Below are 25,754 nucleotides of genomic sequence, written 5' to 3'. Positions count from 1 at the left end.
TCCCTGCCATCTGGCATCACCTCTCTCATCCTGCCGTCTAGAGCCCTGTGATAGGCTGCTTCATAACTGACCTGGTCTGACATTCATATGCTGCTCCCCACACCCTACAGCCTTTCTAATCAAGTTTCTCCAAGTCTTTTTCCTCTGTTAGCTTCAGAATTACCACATGAGTATCAAGAAAATGCTACCTGAAATGCGGGTGAAATTCTTCAGATGAGTAAAAAAAAGTTGCAAGACAACATAACAATCTTGTAGCCTCGATCCTGTATTTTTGAACAGGAGGGAAAGGTGGAAATAGAGAAATGATGATACAAATCTCACCACTCGTCTGCTCTATTGCCTTGCCAAGTTATTTATCCTTTGTAACTGATTATACCCAGCATAACAGAGGCAAGAAAAACTAAATGAAAAATGAGTGCTTAGTATACAGATGGAATGCAAAAAATAGACCTTTTGTTTCGGTTAATTTCTGTGCAATTATCATCTCTTCTACTTTCCCCAAAACATTTTTATATCCAATCCATGAATTGTCTTGTTTACTATTTTGATTTTCTCTTATAATCTTGACTTACAAAATTTATGCCTTGGAAGGTGTCCCCCGCCACCCCCTCTTTCTCTCTCTCCTCTCTCTCCTCTCTCTCTCTTCTCTCTCTCTCTCCTCTCTCTCTCTCCTCTCTCTCTCTCTCCTTTCTCTCTCTCCTCTCTCTCCTCCCCCCTCTCTCCCTCCTGGCTCTGTGTGTGTGTGTGTGTGTGTGTGTGTATGTCTATGTGTGTATACAATGTAGGCAGAAGCACTAGGCACTGATGACTCAAGCCTGTATTCCTAACTACGAGGTGGCTGAGTTCTGAGCATTGTGGTTCCAGCCTAGGCAGGAAAGTTCATGAAACTCATCTCCAATTAAGCACCAAAAAAAACCAGACTAGGGCTGTGACTCAAGTGTTAGAGTGCTAGTCTTGAGCTAAAAAGCTCAAGGACAGCACCCAGGCTCTGAGTACAACCCCTAGGGCTGAAACAAAAACAAAAACAAAATGTAGGCATAGGAACATGTCTATATACAAGTTAGTTCAGATGCAGGGATCTATAAATGTCACTACAACATACTGAAACTGAAATTTCTCTACCTTACCAATATTTTGAGAAAATAAAGGGGAATATTCCTTCACATATTCACCCTTCCATACTTAAAGGACAATCCAAAACTTAGATATTTTCTCTTCTGAAATAAACATTGTCCAAAAGGCTATGTCAAGCAGATTGGACATGTTCTTGCTAGCAGCTAAAAGACAAAATTGGCAGGTTTGGAGTTTGATGACAGGTGCAGTTCCCACTGTTGGAACTGGACCAGGACAGAAAAGCTCGTGCCAAGCATACAAAGGGCCACTTGAGATAAAGCAAGGGAGAAGGCTGACTGGATGGGTATTGTGGTAGGAACCAAAGAGAAGAGTAGAAACAATTCAATGCTAGTGTCAAACTTACCATGTTCGAGCTACCAGTGAGCTCTAAGAGGATATATGCCTATGTTAAAACACATTGGTGTAAAAGACAGCAGCATTTGCCAAGGGAGTTTTACTTCTGTGCATATTTGTTTAGTTAATTGGCTTTTTCTTCAGAGAAAATATTGGGCCTTTAGTTTTGACCTTTCTTCCCCTTAGACATCAAATGGCATGATAATTTCAGTCGGCAGCACAGGAATCTGAAGGTTCCCAAATAGCCAATTTCCTTAGGGGCAGCCCTCTATTTTGAATGCTCATGGCAGGCTCTCAGAACATAGCTCAGGGGAATGCAGTTAGGTAATGGCCTCCCTCATGCCAGGAAACAAACCACTAATCATACTAAGCGTACAGCTCTTTTGCAAAGCACCTGATCCTTTACCTCACTGCTGCCTCTCCCTGAAATGTACTGAGCAGAATAATGATAGCATAGAGACCTCATCCTGGGTTCATTTCAAAGCCTTGCTAAGCTGAGTCCCCAGAGGCTAAGTGAAACCAGTGTCAACAATTTCTAAGGCAGAGCTTAAAGCTATCAAGAATGATTATCACACACTGTAGTTACTCAGAACTGGCTCTGCAGTTCTGTGAAAGGTCTTTTAAAATCTTCCTCTAAGAGACACTTCTGCTTTCAGAGAAAGCTATAAGGCAAATGGACCATACGACAGCTCAGCAGTGACCATCCACTTTCAGCAGCTGCTGAAATAGGAGAGGAAGCCACACCAGCCCAGATTCCAAAAGGAACATGACTCAGGGAAATCTCTTTTTTGAAAGGACTTTACCATCTCTAAGTTTGAATGGAAATGACCCCTGGGCCTGATTCACCAGAGTGAAGGGCAATAACCTACACTGTGGTAATTAATTTATGGCTTGTAAACCAACCCTAACACACTGCTAGAATAAAACCCAGACCTTCCATTTGTTCAGCAGGCTAGAAAACCAGCTGGTAACTTAATCAGGAGGGCAATGAAATGAGTGATAAGAGACTGACGGCCTGGGCTTCAATCCTGCTCTGCCCTCCACAAGCTGTGAGGTCTAAGGCAGCCTATGAACTTGCTGGTTCTATCTACTTAGCCAATTTCCTCGTAAAAAAAATAGAAACCAGCAATATCCTGAGTGCCTTGCTGTGAAGAGTAATGTGAATAGCCTAGAAAGTGCTTTAGGTTGGTACCTGGCACATAGTGAACATCACCTAAGTAGATGTCTCAAGTGAACATCTAGGGAAGAGGAATGAAGGAAAACTGCCCTTTCCACACCTAAGGGAATTACTAGTTGTGGTGTGTGTGTGTTTTTTAAGTTCCCTTTTATTTTTATTTGTTTAATCCAAAAATATTTCAGAGATGTTTCAGAATAAACTGTTAAAATAATATTTAAAATACACATTATAACTATTAGATGTAGACTTGTAGTAATGCTCTACTAATCTTGAAAAGAATATACGCTAAAAGACTGCCTTTTTTTCAGAACACTGTAAAGGTTTATCAAGCATGTGAAATCACTTGTCAAGTCTGGAGTTTCCTAAGTTCATTTAAGAATTCTAAGGTAGGATCTGAAAGCATGGGTTCAAGGCTGGCCTGAAGCCTTTGCCACAAGTAACCATATAAATTGGGCCCAAACCCTATTTGTAATAATAAAAATTAATGGCATATATTAATTGTACAAATGGGCTTCACTCTGATAGTTAACATGCATATAATGTATTTTGAATAAATTCACCTCAGTTACATTCATTACTCTTTCTCAATGCTCATTCTTTTTTTAAGTTTTTGGTGGGTTTCACTATGTTATTTTCATATTTGTGGATAGTGTACTTTTATAATTCTCCTAAAACACTGTATTTTTATCCCTTAAGAAGCCTCCAATGTTTCTTCTGAAAAACAAAGGGTTTAGGTTGCATGACTTAAAAGTCCTAGAAAGTCAACTCTCCTTGGTTCTTCTACAGGATTGTCTTCCGTCATTTCTCATTAAACTGACCCCCCCCTTCTATTATTTCCCTTCCCACTGGCTGTTATCCCCTGTCCTCTTCCGGATTATGTTCACTCTCCATACATAGTACAGTTTCTTTCTTTAAATAGTAGCATATTGTCTACTATTGAAAATTTTCTGCTTGACCAAGAAAGTTAGACAACGAGTGAACCTCTCCTCTATCTTCAATATTCACCCTAATTTTGTTCTGTTTTCTAGCAAAACAATTTTTCCCAGCTTTGGTCCACCAAATTCAATCTCAGATCTATTACCTGAGTCCCCAGAACGTTTTAGAGATTATGTAATTTTTTTCTCCATTCCTTATTTTCAAATATCTTTAAACTCAACTATTTGTGTTTTTCTCTTTTCTTTCTTTCTTTCTTCCTTCCTTTCTTTCTTTCTTTTTTTTTTTTTTTTGCACATTCTAGGGCTTAAACTCCGGGCTTGGACACTATCCCTGAGTTCTTTTGTTCAAGGCTAGCACTCTGACACTTGACTCACAGCACCACTTCCAACTTTTTCTGAGATTAGTTGGAGATAAGAGTCTCATGGACTTCCTTGCCTGGCCTGGCTTTGAACTGTGTGCCAGGCTACTTTTTCTCTTTTAGACAACTTATGTTCCTCCACCAGTTCAGATGAAGTAAATTCTTTAAGTTTTTGGTCTCTTTAAGGCAGTGGTTCCCAGACTTTCAGATTTTATATTCTATTAAAATCTCTCATTTCCCCGCTCACCCTACCAAATTTGAAGATCAATGTGAGGTCGTTAAAGTTCTCTGCAAAGTAATTATATTAAAATAACACCATTATTTCAAAAGGCAATCTCAACATAAAAAAGTAGGAATGACAATAATTCCAAAATAAAATATAGTCCAGAAGAGGAATATTACGAACAACTTACAGTTTTAATCAACAACTCTTTGGGGGGGTCCTTATTTTTTCCCCTCAAGTCTTTATACAACAGGAAGACACTACAGAGACACTAGTGGGTAGTATTTAAGAGGCAACATGGTATAAACTGCCACCTTGTTTCAACCCATTTCAGGCCAATGCTATAATATACTTCCCTCACCATGGGCTGATTTTTGCAGCCAACACACAACTTTCTGTTTAGGAATTCCATCTTAGGCTATTAGCAGGCACTAATACTCTGCACATTTCTGGCTGTATACAACTAACTTTAAATATCTCACAAAAACCATGTAATACAACAGAGTAAGGTGAACCTGGATATATCATCTCATTAAAAAAGTATATCCCCTTATACAACCATCTGTTTTCCCATTTCTGTCCTATATACCTTTCTGTCTTTTTACTTGAGCTCCTTATAAGCTCAATCTTCCAAAAGCTTCCATCATTCTAAATATTTATATTATTTTCTCCACATATTTTGCAACGTTCTCCCCTATAACATTCATTTTTGTATTGATCATTTTTATATTAATTCTATGTTTATCTTGTGCCTGTTTCTATAATAATTAGTAATTGCAAGAAGACACACACACATGAGCAAAATATTTCCAAAGCCCCTTTCTCCTTAAAGTCCATTTAATTATGATAGGCTGAGTTTACATGGTTCCCTTTTGTGATCATTAGAATAAACAGCTTTAGGTATAACAATTTTACATTCCTGAAACTATTATAGAGTATAAGGTAATGGATCCATAAGAACGATAAGTATAGTATTTTTTGTCTGGGATTTTTAAGAAAACAATAAAGAAATGAATATAAACATTGAGAGCATGCAAGATGCAATGGGAAATAGTTAAAATTGCTACAATCTATGTCATATTTCTATAAAACTTCATGTCTAATAAGTTTGATGACAGCATGAAAACAACTTTTAGGTAAGCAAACACATATTGATTTTACAGTATATTAGGCATTAGAAATTGATATAATTATTCTCATTTTCTATAATATTTATATTTGTCTTTCATTTCAACAAGTTAGTGTAAAAATCTTGTTTCAGATATTTCAGAAGTAAGCAACCTGAGTGGTGGAAAGTCTTAAGTGCCCTCTCCTGGCATGTTCACATGCACCAGACTATTCTGCAAAGTACTGACATACATTATTCCAGATTCTTCTCATATATATAGTAACATAAATTAGAAAATCAACATTTTTTAAAATTAGAATGATTCTACCACTTACCAAAATAAGCCCCGATATTAGTGAGGAAGTGCCTGTCAGGGCCACGTAGAACTTCGGTGTTAAAGTATTCAAAAACATACTCACTGTAAAAACAAGAAAGACAAAAGGGGGGCACTGCATGAGTATGACAGTGAAACCAACTCTTTCATTTTATTTCCTTCTAGCTAACTCATTAGTTTCTGATGACTAGAATTCTTAAAATCATAGAAGAGTCCCATTAAAAAGGTTAACCAAGCTAGGTGCCAATGGCTACATGCCAATAAGCAATCCTATCAAGAGGCTGAAATCTGAGGACCAAAGTTCAAGCCAGCCTAAACAGACAAATCCATGATACTCTTATCTCCAGTTTACCAGCAAAAAGCCAGAACTAGAGACATTCCTCAGTGAGGCCTTCAGTTCAAAAACCCAGTACAACAAAAAGGAAAGAAGGAAGGAAGAATAATAGGTAGGAGGGAGGAAAGGAGCAAAAACAAAACAGAACAGAACAAAAAGTGGTCTGTCAAAAAGGGAAGCAGCTTTTATACATATTTTGTAGGAACTGACATTAGAACCCTTGATGAGCCAATGACCAGTATTTCAACCTTACAACAAATGAAAAACAACAATACTAACTATACTGAGCAGTGGTTTTAATACTATGATTTCATTTTATTTTATTGTATTGTATTGTAAAAGTGATGTACAGGGAGGTTACAGTTACATAAATAAGGTAATGGATACATTTCTTGTTGAACACTGTTACCCCCTCCCTCATCTTCTTCAATTTCTCCCCCCCCCCACTCCTACCCTCTGCACAAGTTGTAAAGTTCATTTCCAACAAAGTGTCTTGTGAGTATCTGTTGTATTGGTACACCCTTTGTCCTTTGTCTCTCCATTTTGTTATTCCATTTCCCTTTCCCAAATCAGATAAATGTATAGACAGTATATTCAAAATCAAAACCAGGGGACAACAGGGGATAAACCAAAGGGAGAAAAAAGAAAAAAAAAGAAATAACTTCACATAGTACATACTATGATTATTTCCAAAATATCCATAAATTTAATAGATTTCTACAAGGACACTGACATTTCTTTTCAGATTTGTGAATAGGAATCACATCCGGTTTGGTTTTATGAGGTTATTACAAGTAGGATTTTGCTGAGTTCAACCCAGAAAACAAAGTGATACTACCAAAATGAATAAAGAATTTATGTTCACTCATTCAACAAACTTCTGTTTATGAATGAGACCACAGATAAAGAATGAATGGCTCAGGCACAGTTCCCACTCTCCCAGCACAGCTAGGAAACACAGACATCAGCAAGCAACTACCACGAAGTTTAGTAACTGCATAGACCTTATGTGCACAATAACTGCATAGACATTGTGTGCACAAGATGTTACGAAGGCACAAAAGGAATGCACTCTGGGAAGGTCAGAGAAGATGTTCCAGAGAGGGCAACATCTAAACTGAGTTCTGAAGACTATGCAAAAGTGAAGTAGACCAAAGATTACAGGAAAAGGATAAGAGGACAATTTGGGCAAAGGATGGTAACAATAATTAAATAAAAAATAAAGAGGGGAGCTTGGCCTTTTTAAGAAGATGCAGTGTTAAGAAAGGAAGAATCTAGAATTACAGTCCCTTTACAAAGACTAGATGCAAGAGGGTGCACTGATTTTGTTCATCCTTGCTATCTAGACTTCGCCACAACAAATCTTCCTCTCCCTGCACTCATTTTTTTTATTTTATTGTAAAGATGCTGTAACAGTTACATGAGTAAGGCAATGAGTACATCACTTGTTGATCATTGTTACCCCTTCCCTTGTTGTTGTCCCACTATCCCTTCCCTTGCCCACCTCCCTCACTCCCCACCCCACCCTCACCCCCAATTCCTGTGGGTATTGTTGTTGCAATGGGTCATCCTGTGTCCTTGTTTCAGCGTTTTGTTATTCCCCTTCCCCTCCCCAGATTAGATATATGTATATACAACATGCAGGGTACCAAAATCAAGTACAGTGACAACAGGGGATATACCACAGGGGGAAGAACATACAAAGGAAAAAAATCACATAGTACATTTAAAACAACAACAACAAAGACAGACCTCTTGTGTCTATATCTTGGGGTTCATTTCACTTAGCATCATCTTATATGGACATATGTACATAGCTTTTGAGCTTTTCAGCTCATCTGATAAGATTATTCTATATGTACACTAATTATTTTCAGTCCTAAGTAGCTTTGTTTGGCTGTCATCTGTTGTATTTGCAGTCACCAGCAACTGAACAGAGATTTGAGGAGGCTTTGTCTGGCCATTAAAGATAGATAGATAGATAGATAGATAGATAGATAGATAGATAGATAGATAGATAGATAGATAGATAGATAGATAGATAGATAGATAGATTTGTTATTTCTTCTGCAATAGTCAATGAGTGGAAGGAGCAAGTTTTCTAAAAGGAAGAAAAAATAAACACGTAGTGTCCTAGAGCTTGTAACTTCCAGTTGTAATCTGAGGTAACCAACATTCTCAAACCTTCCTCTCCAAACTAAAAATATTTCTACATTCACCATTATTTTTAGTCACCAAAACAGAATATTTGCTTGCTTTACTGTATTATAATTATGAACATATATACTTTTCAGTTGGTTTCTGAAAGGTTGAGCACAGCAGTCAATGAAATGCATTTCTAAAAGAGGAACAGCTCTGAATTAGAAGTACTTTAGTAGATCTGCTCTTAAGAGCACTCCTTAGTAAGGAACACATAAGGAAAGATTTAATGAAATTCACTGATTCACTTGAGGTAAAGATACCAAAGTTTTTTTGATAAATAAAAAATACTGTGTGTTTTATAAAGAGATTAAAAATATACACATTCTACTCATTTGTTTTTATTTAGGACTGTACAATGGTCATAATTAATAAATAAAATATGTTTCTCTGTTATGAAAAGTTGACTGAAATTGATAATGGTATGCATTTAAAAAGACACACAAACAGAAGAAGAACATCTGTATAGGGAGAGGTACTCTTTAACTTATTAGTATTATAGTCTTGTTGGATATTTTGGCTAAATCATTGGGCATCTTTACTCTCTTTCTCAGAATTACCCTGTGGCAGACAAACCCTAAGGTAATCCCAGTGATCACCCTCCTCCACCTGATAATTACACCATTAACCACTCTTTCCCTTAAGCAGATTGGGACATAGGACTTGCTTCTAATTGATAACTATATAATATTTCACCTTCATAGCAGATACAGTAGGAACTCACCTTGTGAGCTTAATAAAGTAGTAATAAAAAGCCTGTGTGGTAACAGAATGCAGGAAGCCTCTACAACTGACAGTAAGAAAATGAAGTCCTTTGATCTTATAGCAGTGATTTCTGCCAGCAGCCTCAAGAAGTCATAAACAGGCTTCTTTCTTACCTGCCAGTTGGAATCACAGCACAGTAATCTCTCCAGAAACTCTTGTGCAACCCAGCTAAGTCACGCCAGGCCTGGACTTACTGACCCACAGAGAATCTGTGAGGTAATAACCCATTATGCAGCTATATGAAACTGACTCAATCAATGATACAACTCATGAAAATGAAACACACATTTGATAATGTTTGCCTATGGCAGTGTACCCAGAAATGACATAAGAATGGCCAAGTCTATATACACCGACAGCTTCTTTCTCAACATTTCACAATTGAAGTATAATTTCTACTTCTATCACCATGACATTACTCCATATTCTGATATGTAATGCTTCTTAAAAATATATGCTAATATTAAAGTAGTAGGTAAGAAGAAGATGGTGGGTTTTTTTGGGGGGGGGTTGTTGTTTTTGTGTGTGTGTATGTGTGTGGTCCTAAGGTCGAAACACAGGACCTGGTGTTTGTTAGGCAGGTGCTCTATCACTGGAACAATGCCTCTCTCCTTAGTCGCTTTATTTATTTTTCAAATAGTCTCATATTTATTCCTAGGCCGGCCTTGACAGCAATCCTCCTATTGATGCTTCCTACATGGTGAGGGATGACAGGCATGTACACTATACCCAACTTTAATTAATTGAAATGGTGTTGTCTCCTTTTTGTCTAGACTGGACTCCAGCCACAATTCTCCTAATCTCTGTCTCCTGCTCTGCTCCTCACCCAAGTAGTTTGTATCAGAGGCATGAGCCACTGTACTCATTGGAGAATATTTTTTTTAATATGGAAATAAAATGTCATCATAGTAAATAAGCTTTTTTTCCTCTAGGTATATCTTAAATTTAAGATTTATAAGATCAATTTTACATGCAAGCACAGCATCTGTTCTATAAGAATTCAAAAGCACATAAAGGCACTTCTGCTTCTCCTCTCCTTGATCTTTTTCCTGGTAGTCTTGAGTTGATACAATCTCTAATATATATATATATATATATATATATATATATATATATATATATACACACATACATATATATATATACACATACATATATATATATACATATATATCCCAATTCCCTTAATAAATCCTGCAGCATTTATGTGTCAAAAAAAAGCACATGGGAGTATATTTTTAGAATAGTTCCTATGGCAAAAAAAAAAATCCTCATAAATCATTCTGTCTACTCTTCCCTCTACCCTTGATGTTGCCTTGGCAACTTTACAGGTATCTTGTTTCTGCATTGCTAGGCATCTGGCTCCACTGAGGAATGGAGCTGACCACATTTTTCCCCTTTTTTCCCTCTAATGTGGTCAAAGGAACTGACTGGAGCAGACTGTATAGGTGTGAACAACAAAGTGTTCAGTCTTCCCGTCACCTTCTCCCTTGCTGGAGGGAGACCATCTGTCAACCTCTTCTCCCATCATGAAGAACTACTGCTCTAAGTCTGGTTACATGAAAGCCTTAATAACCCTAAAGGAGAACTAAACCAAAATCTCATAGCATCTTTGCACTTTTATTTTCAATGAGGAAACACTATTTTGGTGACTAACAGGAGAAATGCCTGTCCAGGTCTTATTAGACATAGTACCTACCATCCCCCAAAGTAACTGGATAGTGTGAGATGCATGCTAAGTAGATACAGTGATGACTACTCACTATCTGGGACTGTCAGTCCCAGATATTATGCAATACAATGTAATAGCAAGATCTTGACTATGTAAAACCCTTAGAAATTCGTTGTTTGGAATAGTTAGGGATTTATCGTATTAAACACCAGAGATATATTTTGTTTTTTGAAAAAATGGGCAGAGAAGTTGAATATAATTTTTATTTTATTTTTTGTAGGCATTTATGTTTTTTATTGTCAAGGTGATATACAGAAGGGATATGGTTACATAAGTAAGGTAATAAGTACATTTCTTGTCAAACTTGCTACTCCTTCCCTCATATTTCTCCCACTTTCTCCCCTCCAAGTTGTCACTGTATTTGATTTTGTTACCCTGGTATTATATATATGTTTATCTGAATTAGGGAAGGAAAGGGGAACAACAGAATGTTGAGACAAAGGTCAAGGAGGGAACCAATGCAACAACAATACTCACAATATGTTAGAAATTATCTGTACAGAGATTCATTTTGAAGAGCAAATTTATAAGGAAATCTTACCAAGATGTATTTATACAGTTGATTACACTCTTAAATAGAATGTTATAAATATATTTCAATGTTTCATTGGTAACTAAATCACCAACATGAACATAAATTCTAGTGCTGTGCTGATGTGCAGTTATGTTTTCAGAAATAGTTGCCACACCCTAGGTTATTTTCCTGTGAAACAGATGTGCTTTTTGAGTCTTCTCACACAATTTGGTTGTCATCTGACACAGTACTCAGGTATTATGTATCCTTATCTGCCTGCTTTCAACTGCCTTCTCTCTTTTTTAATGTACTACTTAAAATCTTTTGACTTCAGAGGAAAGTAAACAGCTCAAGAGTTCAGTAGATACATTTAACATATGTTAAATGCTAGGTTGTGTATAAAATTTTGGGAGCTACAAAGATGTATGACACAGAATTCTTAATCTCAAGGATCTCTAGGCTTCATAGGTAAAACAGATCGGAGCACAATGAACAGGCAACTATAACTTTGAGTGTTGCTCCAGAAATACAGAGGTGATGCTTCTAACTCATTCTTGGGCTTGAGATGCAGAAAAAACGTGAAATCAAGGAATACTCCTTTAAGAAAGTTGATAAGCAATGCTCCAAATGGAATGCAGCAGGATCATGTTCATAGCAAAAATGAGGGACCCTCAGTAATCCTTTGATGTTCTTGGTGATTCTTATGTTCACAAAAAAAAAAAGTCCTCAAAAAACATCAGCCAGGCAAAAAGTGCTAGGAGTTTTCTATCATCTTCAGAGATTTTGGTTTCTAACTTCTTATTTCCTTTCTTTTACTGAAAGTTACACAGAAAAATGTTACAGAAAACTTCATAGTTGATTTAGAAAGGTTACATGCTACAAAGCTACATGTAGTAACTCATTGCTCAATTTGCTGAAACAGAGATAAAAGAAAGCTCAAAATATTGGCAACAGTTACTTGCTTGGACAAATAAAGGTTGAGTATAAAACATATGGCAATAATTAGAAAAGGTAAGAAGGACATTAATAAAAATAGAACAACCATTTATATTCTAAAACATCTTTCAGTAGATGATCTACATTTGTTAATATTAACTAGTTTACTCAATTATCCAAGCAGTACATAGGTTACAAAAAAGCATAAGACAGAACTAGAACAATGGTGGAATGTAAGATGATAAAGAGACTGATTATACCCTTGAGAGGGAAAAATAACATGGCCACACAAATAACATAGGACATATATATGAAACACATTAGTGGAAGGTACAAATAAACCTAGGGGAAACAATACTGCTAGCTAGCTAGATTAGAGAAAATTAATGAGTGAAATGTCTTTGGTCTGGGTTATTAAAGAAAACTCAGCTTTAAAAAGAAAGATCAGCTTTGAACTTGAGACTAGAAAAGAAAAAATAAAAAGAGGGCCTAGAGCCCAGGTAGATTACACAGTAAACAGAAAGAGATTAGGCTACTGAATAGGGTGGATGAAAAGAGGCAGGAGAAGAGACTACTGGTTCAAATGCCAGGCCAAGAAAGGTAAATTCCCCACCCTACCCTCTCTGCACTTCTGAGCATCAAACCCAGGGCCTTGAAGGTACTACCACACACACCAAAAACCCAAAAGTGGATTTCATGTAGCAGGCAATGAGACAGAGAAGAACTATGACTAAGACATCTATGTTTGGTGGCAGTTTGGGGAATTATTTCAGAGGGAGAGCTGTAATACCACTAAGGTAGAAATTGGGCATATCAGATGTTGCAGGGTAAATTCAACAGGATGCCACTCTTTTTTGGGGGGGCTTGAAATCTGAACATAGGGCTTGAACTCTGGGCTTAGGTACTGTCCCTCAGCTCTTCAGCTCAAGGCGAATGCTCTACCCCTTGAACCACAGTGCCACTTCCAGTTTTCTAGTGGTTTATTGGAGATAAGAGTCTCAAGGCCTTTCCTGCCCAGGCTGGCTTTGAACCATGATCTTCAAATCTCAGCCTCCTTGACAATATGAATTACAGGTTAATAGTCTGAGGAATTCTGGTAATATGGAACCAAAGGTCACAGTGACAGGTGAAGGAATTATGGGAATAAGTATAGAATATTTCTATAGGAAATCAGGTAGTAGAGAGAAAAGAAGTTTATCAGGATATTTAACTTATGTAAAAAGAAAAAATAGCTAGGTATCTACTGAGTTGGCAACTGAATTAAAAATACAACACAAACTTTTCATCCTAACAAAAATAAGTAGTACGTCTAAGAAATATACTGCTAATTCATCCTCATACCAAACTTTTGTGAGATATAGGATTCATCATTAGAAATATGTACATTTTCTTAATAATTCTTTGATACATTTAAGAAAAATTTACAATACAGTGAAGTACTCTAACTTGCTGTTGAGCTTGATAATTACACATATGTATATTCCTGTTTCAACAGATAGGATTATATGACAAAGTGGAACCCACTCTGTTCTGTTCTTTTTTTTCAGAAAGGAAATTTTGTTTTTGGCATTCAACAAAGAAGTTTATGAATACAATTTCTTGGTCAATAACATCCCTTTCAAGATTCTCACCCATACTTCCAACACAACCTTTCTTACTTTTCTTAATTTTGTAGAGTATACATTGATTTTTTTTTACTGTATTCTTCCTGCCTTCTGCTCTTCATTTATACCCCTTCTCCCCTTATTCCTACTTTTTATTTTACTAAACTTCATATTTTGTTCTGTTCATTCTAAATTTTTTCTGCCTATTAATTCACTTGTTTTGTTTTGAAACTCTCTGCTACCTTAGAATTGAAGAGTCTGCCTTAAAGAACAATGATAATTCAGGCAGGGAGTATAAAACTCAAGTGTGATGCTATATTTGGTTTTTCTTCTCAGTACGTTCTCTAAAAGTTTGATGACTAATTTACTTCTCTTTTGAGGAAACTGCTGCCCCACAGAAGATGGACTGCTGCAAGTTGTGATAAACTGTCTCCCTCTGGGTAAAGGCCTATAAACCAGAGATAAGAAGCCACAGGAGAAACCACCAGACAGGCCAGTATTTTAGTGTTCAGCTGCTCCAATTGCCTGGTTGTCTGAAATAAGCTCTTTGCTTCATTATTTTTAATTCTAGTAACTACATTAAGCTTCATAGCAGCAAGTTATTATTCTAGCAGACACCAAAATTAGCCCTCTGCCCTGGGATATGAGGCTGAAAGTGAAATTTAAGTAGTGCATCACACATGTCTTCATGTGAGATGGAGAATGGAGCGGTGGTATTTTCAAATGTCAGTAAGCCAGGTTCTAAAAATGTCTATAAAAAGATACATCTAAACTCCAGATAGTGGTTGTATTCCTAATGCAAATGCCATTTTTCTCTTTCACCTCTAGTTCTATTTTCTCAAATGATTTTCAGACATTGTCAATTTTTGAGTGATAATTACTTATTCATCTGAAATGCAAAAATTGTTTTATTTTGTTTGTTTTTGTTTTTTGTTTTGCCAGTCCTGGGGCTTGAACTCTAGGCATAAGCACTGTCCCTGAGCTTCTTTTGCTCAATGTGAGTGCTCTACCATTTTAGCCACAACACCACTTATGGCTTTTTTGAGTAGTTTATTGAAGATAAGAGTTTCACGGAGTTTCCTGCCTGGGCTGGCTTCAAGCTGTGATCCTCAGATCTCAGCCTCCTGAGTAGCGAGGATTAGAAGCATGAGCCACTGGCTGGCTCCCGGCACAAATTGTGTATTTTAATTAGTAATTGCCTAATGCCTAGATCTGTAGAATCCAGGTGGATTTGGGGCAAATGAACTAATAAGCATAGTCTACAAAGTAAAAAATAGACACAATGGGATTACATCAAAACAAGCTTCTATACAGCAAAGAAAACAATCAACAATGAAGAGCCAAACTTGAGGAGATTTGTAAACTGGGCTAATATTTAGAATATACAAGGAACTCAGACAATTCAATAGCAAAAACAAAAAAATAGTTGAGTTAAAAATTGGGCAGCAGGCATTGTTGGCTCAAATTTATAATGCTAACTACTCAGAAGAATTATAGGTTTGTGATCCAGGTTTGAAAGCTAGTCTAGGCAGATAAATCTCAGAGGTAAATAATCAATTAACAAAGGGGGGAGGGACTGGGAATGTGGCTTAGTGGTAGAGTGCGCCTGGAGGCCCTCAGTACCACATAAAAACATAATTTTAAATTTTAAATTAAAAAAAAGCCAGAAGGGGAGGTTTGGCTGAAGTAGTAGGAGCACCAGCTATAAGTAAAAAAGCCAGGAGAGATGAATATACCCTGAGTTCAAGCTCCAGAAACAAGCAAATAAACAATAAGAATAGTGAGGGAAGGAGTAGGTAAGGAAGGGATAGGTGAGAATGTTGAAAGGGGGTGACATTGATCAAGATATATTGTGTTAATAATCTGCTTTGTTAAATGGCAACTCCTTTGTACAACTGCTTAAAGATAATAATAGTAATTATATGTCCAAACAAAATGAAAACAATGTGTTAAAAAAAGGCATTTTTCACTCTCATGTTTATTGAAACACTATTTATAATAGCCATAGAATGGAATCAACCTGAGCATCTGTCAACTGATGAACAGGTAAATAACATGTGTCATACATAACTTATACATAAAAAGAAATAAAATCCATTGTCAACGATATGGCTGCACCTAGTGGACATAATACCACATGGTCTTACTCTTATGTAGAAATGGAAAAGGGGCATTTTTAGAATTAGAGATTAGAATAGCAATTAGCAGAGGCTGGAGAGGTAGGAGGAAGGGAGGAATGGGACAGCTTGGTCAAGGAATCCTAAGATATAGTTAGAAATACAGAAATAAGTCTGGTGTTCGATTGCCTGGCACAGGTGACTACAAATAATAATGTACTATATATACCTTTTAAAACTAGATAAAAGGATAGTGAATATTTTTATCCCAAAGAAATGATATGTTACAGGAAATTGCAATACACAAGCAGATTTGAACATTACTCAACATATACATGAATAGAAATGTCACAAATTTCACAGACCAGTATATTTTATGTTTCTATTTTTAAAAGATAAAACAACTAAGTAAATTAAATTGTTTTAAATACCAGAAGGACATCAGCATTACTTTTCAGTTATTTCCCCGTGTGTGTGTGTGTGTGTGTGTGTGTGTGTGTGTGTGTGTGTGTGTGGGTGGGTGGGTGTGGGTGTGTTGGGTGGAGGGTGAAGTTGCAGGTCCTAGGGCTTGAACTTCAGGACCAGGTGCTGTCCCTGAGCTTTCATTGCTCAAAGCTAGCACTCTACCACTTGAATCATAATTCCCTTCTTGCTTTTTAGTGGTTAATTGGAGATAAGAATCTCATAGACTTTTCTGCCTGGGCTTGTTTCAACCATGATCCTCAGATCTCAGATTCCAGAGAAGCTAGGATTAGGCACGAGCCACCACTGCCCAACTTTTTCTACTAAACTTTTAAAATACAATTTTCTTTTAAATCATGCCTTTTACTTCCACCAAAAAATAAAATCAATAGACAGCACTGTCATAATGACCTTACAAATATTTGGTTAGATAAACTTGTACAAACTAGCAGAGGTAGAGACAACAGCCCAAAGAAATATTTAACATGACTTCTGAGAAGCACAGTAAATGATTTGAGAAAATGTCCCCTTAGTATGATTTAGATCACAATCTGCAAAATGTCCAATGTCATTGTTAGGGAGACAAATAAAAGTCTACCAAGCAATACTCTACATACTTAAATTCAACAAGTGCACACCACAGAGAGAAAACCTAACTAATATTTGTTGAGCGTCTACTGAATGTCAGTGTCAGGGCTGTGTTATATGGCTAATGTAATTTTTGCATATTTTTATGCAAAAACATTACATTTTATAATTTATATTTTTAACTAGAATTTTTCCTCCCTAGTTGTCTTTGATATAGAAAGTGGAAGGGACAACGCTGAGTATCTTCTGACTGGCATAACAGCAAAAAAAAAAAAAAAAAAAAACCTACACAAAATACCCTGAATTTGACAGTACCCCAGGCAACTGCACAACAAATAATGATAACACAGGTGCAAGCCATAAATACTGTTCACTAACAGAAGTGGGGCTAAAAGGAGACATGTCAGTACATGAGAAGACATACCCACTGGTATAAATGCCTTCTGACTGGTTAAAAGCAAAGAGAAACAAAACACAGACACCATTAAAATGAGCTCTTTCTGAGACTTCATCACAGGCAAAACCAGATTTAGAAATGATGGGAATTTAACAGGAAACAGATTAACAGCTGTAGAGAAAATCAAACAGAAACACACCTACTCAAAAGATATTTTCAGAACAAAAATTCATCTTCAGAATACAGAGGAAGAGTGTGATCTTATCATAAAATCCACTGACATAAAACAACAAAGTACTAATGAGTTGATTGCTCTCTTTTTTTACTTTTTTCAGTTTGGAGTTTCCCTTCGTCTCTTCATTTTCTTGTAAAGAGTCTTTCATTTCCTCTGTGTTTCTTAGGAACTGATGCTGCTGCTATGAATGAATGCATTACACAGAAAGGCACACCCAAATGACACAGAATAGGAACCTACTGTTCTAAACCCAAGAACGGGAGTGGAGTGATGACTTAAAATTGATTTGTTCCTATTTAGTAAAAACATAAAATTTATCCTTAGATCCACCAAATAACTAAAGAAAATAAAGCTTGTCTTGTTCCTAAAATGTATAAAACATTTCTTTATTTATTGGGGTTTGCACTCAAGACTGTGCATTGTAGAAAAGCAAAAGCATTCTATTACTCTAGAGGCACAATCCTAAACCTATAAAACCTCTTACTGCAATTTTTAGTGGCTGAAATTCTTTTAATGGCACTGAAATTTGATGTAGTAGCAGTAGTATTAGTAGTAGTAGTAGTGGTGGTGGTGGTGGTGGTGGTGGTGGTGGTGGTGGTGGTGGTAGTAGTGATAGTAGTAACAGTAAATATGTATAAGAATTTTACAAACTAACTACCAATGGGTTCCATGGTTTCCATTCATTGTCTTATTTGATTTTCACAACTTTATAAGTGTCCATTTTTACAGCTAAGGAAATAAGAGTTAAAACTATCAAGTCACTTCTTGTTGCTCACAGGGATATGGTTGGAAAGTGGCAGATCTAGGATATAAATTTAGACACAACTGACTCTGAAGCCTGAGTTGCTAAACTTGATCTAAGGACTTCTTCTGAATGAATCCCATAGCAGCTCTCATCTGAGATTCATACAAATGCTGTACTCAATCAAGAAATTTTCCAAGTTGATAAACACATATCAGGTAATTCCTTTCCTACTATTCTACCCTCTATAGTCCAATCTTCCTTTCTCTCACCTGCACTGTCATACCACTAACCTATCTTCTCCATGCCATAGCTCATCACTCAATATAACTCAGCTTTTATAATGCCACCTAGTCATCTTTCTAACACATGGGATCTGTCCACTCCAGTTTACAGATTACTAACAATCCATGCTGCATACACGGTTATATAATCCTAGCATTCAAGACATGGAAGCAAGAGGATGGATGGCAAGTTCAATGCTAGCCTGGGCCACATAGTGACACCCTCCAAAATAAGTAAATAAATAAGATTACTAACATAAGCCATGCCTAAGATACCTAAGAATATAATTCCCCAAGATAGTGTTATTCCATGGACTTATTTTCTATGAAACTAGAAAAATCTGGTTTCTAGTGTGTACCTGAATTATAATTTATTACAGTGTTAGAACAGAAAGTGTCATTTCTTCTGCTCAATGTAGAATCTCAAATCAAGTATTTGAATGCTGTTGTTTCCTTCTTTGAGTGTTGTTTATTTGTGCTAAGCAAGTCACTCTACCACTGAGCTACATCTCTAGTCCCAAGTTATTTAGAGGTCTATGATGTTTTACCAAATTCCTTATGTCATCTACATATATTCCCAAATAACTCTTTAGTTTCCTTTTTCCTTTGCTATTATTCTTTATTAATAAAGAGAAGATGGAGCAGGAAGCAAGGTCAGGTAGTTTGCACTCACCAGCTTGTTTCACAAAATGCCTCCAAATGCTTACAAAAAAATTGCACCTAGTCTATGTGCTGAGACAAAAACAGGCAGGAATACTTAATTTTTTCTCTCCTTACTGAGAACTGAGGGAATATATATGTATATTCCTTTTACAGGTATATAATATTCATAATGTTAGACACTAATACATAATATCTAAGAAATATATTATATAATGGTATTATTGGCTAAAAAATTTCATATTTGTCTTATTCAATAGCAAAATTAGGAACTCTTGTACTTATTCTGCTATACTAAAAGGCAGATGTCATTTAACAAAGAGTTGATCAATTTCCAGCTTTACAAATGATGCTGAAGGAAATATACTATCATTAGATATGGAGCATATTAAGTACATAATGTATAACTATTTTAATCAAGAGACCAGATACATCATTATCGAGGATCAGCAAACTCCCACCCAGATGCAAAATCCAACCCACTGCCTATTCTAGTAAATATAAAATTTTAATTTTTTTTTATTTTGTGTTGATACCAGACCTAGAATTCAGGGCCTTGTTGCTCTTTCACTAACAGCTGACACTCTACCATGTAAGTCATCTTTCCATTTTGATAATTAATTGTCCATGGAGTCTCTCAGACTTTTCTACTTAATCTGGGTTTCAAATACCAATCCTTAGATCTCAGCCTCCTGAGTAGCTAAGATTACAGGCATGAGCCACCAGTACCAGAGTAAATAAAGTTTTATAAATACAGCTAGTTAGTTACATATTGTCTATGGATATTTTCATTCTGAAACAGAGGAAATAAATAATACTGTGTTATGATTGAGATACAAAGTATCCCTCAAAGTTCTTGTGTTGAAAGCCTGGTTCCCAGATGGTGGCTCTATGTCTAGATGATGGAGGTATAAATGTCATTGATGGGCTATTAGGAACTAAGGTCTGTTGAAAGATCAGTGGTGGGTGTAACTTTGAAGGTTATATGTTGGCCTAGGCACCTTTTTGTTAAACTCTACCTGCTTCCTGGCTGCCATGAGGTAATCAACTTTGCTCATCCATACCCTTCTACCTTAATGCTCTGCCATACCTCACTCATAAACAACAGCCAGTGAATCATGAACTGAAATCGAAAACCATGAGCCAAAATAAATCTGTTGTCCTTTTAAAATAGTTTCTCCCAGGTATTTGTCATAGTTACAGAAAGTCTAACATATTGTGACTGAAACCATAAGTCCAGCAGAGGTAAAAGATGTTCACCATCTAGCCTTCTGCACAGTGTGTGATTAAAATCTCTGCTACAAGTTGTACCACTTCATACTTAAAGAATTTCTAGGGAAATGCTGACATCTAAAGAAAATAATAAACTGGGAAATAAATAAATAAATAGTAGAAAGATTCCCCAAACTTCATTACTTCTAAAATATAAAAAGTTTGAATAATTTGAGAAACATGTGTGCCATCTATAGATTATTATCCAGGACTTAATGAGGATTACTAGAAATGAGAAGTGTTCAGATACTTACTAAATGGCACTGTCAGACACTTACTATACACTATCTACATAGCAGCTATTAGAATTTAAAATTATAAAGTTGTAATTTTATTCTTATACAGCTTCAATCAATATGTACAATAGTATTCTCTTGTATTTTTCAATTGTAAGTTTCTGCTTTTATTCTGAAACATAATTAGCCAATATAATCTATTTTCTCTTGTCAGATAAATAAAGTGTGTTTGACAGAGAAAGGTAAAGCATCCCAGATACCATCATATCATCTTTTTCCTAAAGAAATCTACCTATGCTTGCCACTCAGTATTCTATAAAACCCATATTTTATTATGTCATTAACTATGGATTTGGATTTGGTGTGATATATTCAGTTCCACACATTGAGCTGATATAAAACTTAGTGGCATATTCTAGATGTGGTGGCTTAGGCCTATAGTCCTAGTTACTTGAGAGGTAGATATAAGAGGATTGTATTTCAAGGCCCCCCTAGACTTAATAAGACTCTACCTCAAAACTAAGTAAGACTGTCTCAAAAACCAAGATGGGTGTGTTGGTATACTACTGTAATCCAAGTTAAACAAGGGGTAGAAGTAGGTGGATTGTGGTTTGATACCAGCTCAAGCAAAAACATGAGACCATATCTGGAAAAAAATTAGACTAAAGTCAAAAATAATAAGAATGTGGGTAAGTGGTAGAGCTTTACCTAACAGGCATGAAGCCCTGGGTTCAATATCTAGTACCATAAAAACAAAACAAAACAAAAACAGTACAACAAGCTTATCTGCACAAATATATTTGTAATTACTGTATTTGAATACTTAAATTGGACTGTTGAAGGCTAAACTATTACCATGACACCTTATTTAAAACAAAAGTCTTATGTTTACAAATTTACATTCGTTACAAATTCTACAATTCAGATATCTTGCTTATCTAGTTATCAATCCCAGAAGTTTATATATGTAAATATACAAACACATTTCTGCTGTTCTTGTTAAATCACTACATATCAGGAATCCATCTTAAAAAGTTAATAGTAAACATGTACAAATATTTATCCTAAAGTTCATTCAGCAAAATTCATTTGTAAATATGTTATTGGTAAAAGCAAAAGTATACACCAAAGGGGAAAAAAACAAAAGCTAAATACCAAACAATAGAATGGTTAAATAATGCATATCTATGTTATGAAGTATTATGCAAATATTAAAACTCTAGTTACAAATCACATAGGAAAATGATTACCCCATTTATTTTAAAAGTATATAATGAAATTATGTAATTTGATTTGTGAAAAACAATGCACAGATTATATACTAGCTATCTGAATGGGGACATAAAACATATGCATCATTTTTATAACATATATTACAAACAGTGGGAAAGAATATACATATAGTAAATGTCCCAACCATGCTTACATCTAGAGAAAATTATGAGTGACTTCTGTTTATTTGACTACGGACTTGAAATTTACTACTATATGTTTCAGTAGTTTTATAATGGGTAAGGGAGAAGTATTCCAAACATAAAACTAAGTGTAGAAACATAGAACTTTAATTTTATACTGTTTTTTGCATTCTCTATAGACTTAAATTCTTTAATATACACATGTATTTAAAACATTTGCAGTTTTTTGTTTTTTGTTTTTGAAACCTCTGTATAACTACTTAATGACAACATAAAAATTAAGAATAAATTAGTAAAATTGACAAAGATTTTTGCTAAGAGAAATAAAGAGGAAAATATGAATATATTTTATATGTCTAAATTTCATCTTTAGAAAGATAAAAGCCAATTTAATGTTTACCATTACAATCTCAAGTGTCTTTTATGCAATTATTTTATGCATTTATAACTACATATGAATAATATACAGATTTATTCAAGAACGTAAACACTGTACTCAAGCCAGGAAAAGAGAGCCATTTAGAAAGCCAGCAACTCTGATTTAACACAGGCAGAATCAACTGAGTAGTGTCATACTCCCAAGCACCATCCCCATCCTTCAGTATTTCAATAGATTGGTGTCTACTTAATAGCTTCACTACAGCTAATTATAGAACCAAGGGAACACTAAACGAGAATTCACCCTGAACAATTAACAAAGTGAATGGTTGATTGTCTTGGAGTGTTCTCCATATGCTAATGCAAACATTATCCCACATAAAGACATTGTGCAACCATGACTCTATTCTTTTCCAAGCTTTCTAATAGTAGGAATGACTGTGATGAAGTATCCAGTCCATGTAGTTGACACCCAGCTCTTTGCAGCTGGGCATGAGTTGCTATGCCTCTCTCTCTGCTTTAAGTAGCATTATTTAATGCAAGTCATTGTGTGCTAGTAAATCGGTAAGAGCATAATACTTCTACCAGACAGAATGAAAGTAACTTGATAACTTGCATTCACAGAGCTGATCCAATAACCTTAGGTGGCTAAATTAATTAATGCATCTCACCAGCAATACTCATAAAATTAAGGTTGTAAAAATCGTGATTGAATTCTTTTTTGTAGTGCTGGGAATTGAACTCAGGATGTCTAGCTTGCTAGGCAAAAGCTGTAACATGTCATCCATCCATACTCGCGGTGTTTTGTTTTATTTTTGTTTGTTGAGTGGGGTCCAGTTAACTTTTCCCAGGCTGCTCTCAAATTTGTTGTCCTCTTGCCTTGGACTCCCCAGCAGATTAGGATATAGGCACCTGCCACCATCCTCAGCTATGATCATAATTTGTGATAGCCTTATTTTTTCCTACTCTGCTGTCAAACTGTTGAAATGACCAATTACACTGTGTCAGCATTACAGTGCTGTAAATCATACTTCTGACTATCTCTCAGTGTTGTATAAAACACTTACATAAACATAGTGGCAGCCAAAAGTTCTTCACTCTTGCCCTCAATCTCTTGTAGCTATATAGAAAAGTATTTTCTACAAAAGATCTAGGGGTCAAACTCACTTTCTCTTGGTTTATATCTCTGAGTCAATTTTGCTCAACTGTAAATTGAGGAATTTGGAGTCAGGTCCTTCTTATTTCTAAGACAAATGACAAATCAGCACAAGATTTAAGCTATGAAAAATCCACACAGCTAAAAATTTCCTAAAAGGCTAGTCTAATTGAGAAATAAAGGGTTCTTAGATGTTAATACAGCCTTTACAACAGAAGTCAAATCTACTCTGAGGTATCACCTTTTACAGACGACAAAATCCAAAACTTTGATAACATGCTTTGAGGTTTGCTTAAAATGAAGCAAATCCATGTACAGCCTCTAACAATTATCATCTCTTTCTACTGCATATTATCCATGATAAACACTATGAAAACCTTATCTGGAGCTACTATGACTTACATTATAATACCCTTTTAACACAATTTTATAGCGGCATAAAAGCAAAGTTGCAAGATTCCTAAATGTAATTCTGTTTCAGGTTCAAGATAGTACTTGTATGTTTTGTACTTTTACCTTTCTCTAAGGAATATTATTTAAAAAGTAAAGCAATACTAAAAATCACTCAGAATTCCAAATGAGAAATGTTTTGCTAATATTGAATTTGCATATAAATTTAGCTAATAATTTCTAAATCAAAATCTTCATTAGCAAAATTCTAAATTTATAATCTAGAAATGAAATTATCTTTACAGTTTGTGCGATGGATTTGTAAATGTTTTCTGTCTCTTAGTTTTACAAAGTATGTTACATATTTTAAAAGTGAGATGTGCTCTAGTCAGGCTCATGCCTGTAATTCTAACACTCAGGAGACTGAGATCTAAGGATCATGATTTGAAGCCAGACTGGACAAAAAAAAAAGTCTATGACACTCCTATCTCCAATAAAAGAGCAGGGAGTAGAACTTTGGTTCAATTGGCAGAGCACTATCCTTGTGCACAAATGCTCAGGGATAGCACACAGGTCCAGAGTTCAAGACCTAGGATCAGCACTGAAAATTTTTTCACTTCTACGGAAGATTAGAAGAATTTATTTCATTATAGGGATGCCCTACAATTCATGAAACAACTAACTCTTCCAGCAAGCTCTAGTGCTGGAAAATGAGAAAATGAGCCTTATTCTCCAGCTTAGTGTTCACATAAGAGACAAGCTTTATCCTGGGTACAGAAGAAACTATGTCGTAGGGGAAAAGACAGAAACACACACTTTTCCTTCTCTGACTTCTTCCAGACCTCCAGGGATTGAACTTCAGAGAAACAACAGACTGCAGTGAGAGGTTGAATTCTTTTGTCTTCTAATTGGTCAAATGTCTTAATTTGGGAACAAAGAAACATTCAACCCCTCCATTAGCACATATTCAAGTCCATATCTGCCCACCTTCACCCTTTCATTCTGTAGGTATAACTTCTGCCATGGAACAAAGTACAAATTGCCAACATGATAATTCAAAGGGGCATATATGCTCAAAATAAAAAATTATGAACTGTGAACTAAGAGTGCTTACACTTAACCATTATGAAGGTCGTCTGTATAATTTTTTCATGAGTAGGATATATTTTAATACATTTGTAACATGTTTAAGAGTAATTATTTTCAGCTTTACTATCCAGAATTCTTTTGACCTATTAGCATACTATTGGTATTATCTTCATCATGAAAAGATAATATTCATTTCCTTGGAAATAAACTGAAGAGAACAAACTAAATATATTCAAAAGTACTAAATTCACCAATAATCCAAACTGTAATGTCATCTCATAGTTAGCTACAATGTTAATTCTAAACAACCCTATGATATTGTACCTCTGTTCCAAAAAAGAAAGTATAATTTAACCACAGCCTCACTTCTTATTGGCAAACAAGCACATTAGTTAACTACAATTTAATGTCTAAGGAGAAGCAACTCAAACCTAATTTTGCAGGAGTTTAGGCTAAAAACAAACAACAAAAGAATACTGTCAATGTTATACAGAGCTGGTTTCCTTAATTTTACTTGATAACATTAGAAATATTAAGGAAGTCTAATCTCTCAACATCTTATTAAAAACAAAAGCCTATTTCTCTGACTCATTATTTGAGGTCATAGTGTACCAAATGACTTTTTTTAATGTACTAGTGAAGTCTG

At 35.6% G+C, this 25,754-nt stretch overlaps 1 protein-coding gene across 4 annotated transcripts in view; it reads right to left on the bottom strand.

Annotated features, from left to right (window-relative positions):
• The window catches only part of St7 (suppression of tumorigenicity 7), a 207,467-nt gene that overhangs the window by 104,812 nt on the left and 76,901 nt on the right, over positions 1-25,754 (bottom strand). For all 4 annotated transcript variants that reach the window (XM_069996620.1, XM_069996621.1, XM_069996622.1 and 1 more), the window contains one exon: positions 5,605-5,687. In XM_069996620.1, the coding sequence (XP_069852721.1) occupies positions 5,605-5,687 (83 nt within the window). The remainder of the gene's footprint in view (positions 1-5,604; positions 5,688-25,754) is intronic.

This window comes from Dipodomys merriami, unplaced genomic scaffold (assembly GCF_024711535.1).
Source record: "Dipodomys merriami isolate MVZ:Mamm:240054 unplaced genomic scaffold, mDipMer1.0.p SCAF_5, whole genome shotgun sequence".
Taxonomy (NCBI): domain Eukaryota; kingdom Metazoa; phylum Chordata; class Mammalia; order Rodentia; family Heteromyidae; genus Dipodomys; species Dipodomys merriami.
The sequence above is the reverse complement of the archived record's forward strand: the minus strand, read 5'-3'. Positions and strand labels throughout refer to the sequence as shown.